We start from the raw sequence: 2,725 nt of genomic DNA on the forward strand, positions 1-2,725 counted from the left end.
AACCATCTCGTTCTTTTTGCAGAAATCGACGACGTCATGCAGTCGGACAGGACAATGGCTGTTAGTAGGGCGTCCCTACTGGAAGCGGTCCGGAGGAAGAAACGGACTCCTCCGAGCGGGGTCCCACCGGCGAAGAAGCCCCGCCAGCAGGCGACTCCGACGCCGACAGACGGGTCCGGGCCCACCGATCAGGGGGACGCCGCGGGCTCGGACCGACAGTTGACGCCGTATCAGCCCTCCGGTGATGAGACTACCGCTTTTCTGGAGGTGTCATCCGGGCGCGCCCGTGGTCGGTCCCCAGCCCGGCCTTCGACTCGATCGGCCTCGGATGATACGAGAAGGAGGGGCGCGCCGAGGCCCCGGCCGAGCGGGACCCTGTTGATTTCTGGCGCGGCCCCCGCCCCGAGCACGGTCGGCATGACTCTCCCTCAAGCAATGGGTAAGGGTAAGGCCGCAGAACCACCGTCCGGCTCCGAGGCGAAGTCGGGGTCGGCCTTCACTTTCACCGGCGCCCGAAACCTCATCGAGACGGTGCTGCTGGAGGGTGACCGTAGGCAGGTCCGGCAGATGAGGATCCCTGAAGTCGGAGCTGCCAGCTGCGTCTGTCTCATGTCGGTGAGTGTTCTTTTGGTCGCTTTCGTCATTTATAGGCTCTATTGATCCCCGTCTGACGCTCTCATTTTTCCTGTCTCTTAGCTCGCCCAGTACATGATCCGTCTGGAGGAGAGCCACGAGGAACAGGCGAGGCTCCTGGCGAAGGCCGAGAGCCGACTGAAAGCTGTAGAGGAGGGAGGCCAGGCTGCGGCGGGGAGAACGACCAGGGACCTCGAGACGAGGCTCCAGGTGGCCGAAGAGCGGGCACTCAGCTTCGCCGCCCTCGAGAGGCAACTGTTGGAGGCTCAGGAGCAACTCAAGGTTGCCTCGGGTCTCGAAAGCGAGATCAGGAAGGCGGAGGAGCGAGCCGAAAAGCAGTCCCGGAAGGCTGCCGACTTCCGGGAAAGGTGGGAGAAGGCCCAGCAGTCGGCCGACAACGCCCGCAACCGAACCCGATCTCTTGAAGCCAAGATGGCCGAATTGGAGTCGGCCTTGGAGGGGACTCGTGCGAGCAACCGGAAGCTTCACTCGCGCCTGGAGGAGGCTGAGGCTGCTCGCGTCGCTGCCGAGGCGAAGCACACGGAGGCTCGGGCCGATCTGCTGAGGGTCTCCTCCGAGGCGGACGACCGGATTGTGGCGAAGGTCATGGAAGCAAAAGCTCAGATTACGGAGCGAGCGGAGGCGGTGCTGGCCGAGAAGAGCGCAGAAATCGGGCGTCAGGCGGTACAGGCCTATCGTCAGTCCGCCGAGTTCATCCGTGACATGTCGGATGCGGGGTCCGACTCCTTTGCCTTAGGCTTCGATGAAGGCCTGGCAAGGGTGTCCACTAAATACCCCGGAATTAACCTGAGTGGGGTCTCCCTCCTCGACTCCCCTCCGATGCCATTACCTGCCGGTTCTCCAACCGTCTCCCTACCCTTCGCGGACGTGCTCGCCGTTTCCGATCCAGGGGTTCCTCCAAGCTGACCCTCTGTACTTTTTCTTTGTTCTTTTCTTTGTATGTTGGCGTTTTGCCATGTTGTATGGGTCTCGGCCCTGATGCAACGAAAGTTAATGCAAACAAAATGTTTCTCCATTTCACTTTCGTCCTTCCTCTTTTTAACTCTTGGTAGCGTCTCGCCGACTCCTGACTCTTGAAGTTCCTCCGGCACTAGGCCAGGCATCCGAGGGTTAGGCCTCAGGAAATTCTTCCGGCGCTAGGCCAGGCATCCGAGAGTTAGGCCTCAGAAAATTCTTCCGGCGCTAGGCCAGGCATCCGAGGGTTAAGCCTCAGGAAATTCTTCCGGCGCTAGGCCAGGCATCCGAGGATTAGGCCTCGGAAAATTCTTCCGGCGCTAGGCCAGGCATCCGAGGGTTAGGCCTCAGGAAATTCTTCCGGCACTAGGCCAGGCATCCGAGGGTTAGGCCTCAGGAAATTCTTCCGGCGCTAGGCCAGGCATCCGAGGGTTAAGCCTCAGGAAATTCTTCCGGCGCTAGGCCAGGCATCCGAGGGTTAGGCCTCGGGAAATTCTTCCGGCGCTATTCCAGGCATCCAAGGGTTAGGCCTCAGGAAATTCTTCCGGCACTAGGCCAGGCATCCGAGGGTTAGGCCTCAGGAAATTCTTCCGGCGCTAGGCCAGGCATCCGAGGGTCAGGCCTCAGGAAATTCTTCCGGCACTAGGCCAGGCATCCGAGGGTTAGGCCTCAGGAAATTCTTCCGGCGCTAGGCCAGGCATCCGAGGGTTAGGCCTCAGGAAATTCCGCTCATTGGTCGGCCAAGGCTGGCGCAAGCCGAGGCGACCGGTCGGGGCTTCAGGCTAGTCTGCTCCCGGGATGATCATCGGGTTAGCCTGGCATCCGAGGGACGAGCCTCGGAGAATTTCGCTCGTTGGTCGGCCAAGGCTGGCGCAAGCCGAGGCGACCGGTCGGGGCTTCAGGCTAGTCTGCTCCCGGGATGATCATCGGGTTAGCCTGGCATCCGAGGGACGAGTCTCGGGGAATTTCGCTCGTTGGTCGGCCAAGGCTGGCGCAAGCCGAGGCGACCGGTCGGGGCTTCAGGCTAGTCTGCTCTCGGGATGATCATCGGGTTAGCCTGGCATCCGAGGGCCGAGCCTCGGGGAATTCCGCTCGTTGGTCGGCCAAGGCTGGCGCA

The 2,725-nt window shown here is 61.5% G+C and overlaps 1 protein-coding gene across 1 annotated transcript; it reads left to right on the top strand.

Annotated features, from left to right (window-relative positions):
• Positions 1-517: 517 nt before the first annotated feature.
• On the top strand, positions 518-1,811 carry LOC149768362 (uncharacterized). The gene is made up of 2 exons (XM_089929343.1): positions 518-615; positions 697-1,811. The coding sequence occupies exons 1-2, from the start codon at positions 568-570 to the stop codon at positions 1,558-1,560; spliced, it is 912 nt and encodes a 303-aa protein (XP_089785469.1). The 5' UTR covers positions 518-567; the 3' UTR covers positions 1,561-1,811.
• Positions 1,812-2,725: the final 914 nt, after the last annotated feature.

Source organism: Phoenix dactylifera, chromosome 2, assembly GCF_051530095.1.
Source record: "Phoenix dactylifera cultivar Ajwa chromosome 2, Ajwa_hap1_PhDact_Kaust_v1.1, whole genome shotgun sequence".
Classification (NCBI taxonomy): domain Eukaryota; kingdom Viridiplantae; phylum Streptophyta; class Magnoliopsida; order Arecales; family Arecaceae; genus Phoenix; species Phoenix dactylifera.

What these genes read in the sequence shown, in the direction of transcription:
- LOC149768362 (XM_089929343.1), top strand. Translation starts at nt 568, where the DNA reads ATGAGGATCCCTGAAGTCGGAGCTGCCAGCTGCGTCTGTCTCATGTCG. An exon ending in GCTGCGTCTGTCTCATGTCG is followed by an intron (nt 616 to 696) that starts GTGAGTGTTCTT and finishes CCTGTCTCTTAG; the next exon opens with CTCGCCCAGTACATGATCCG.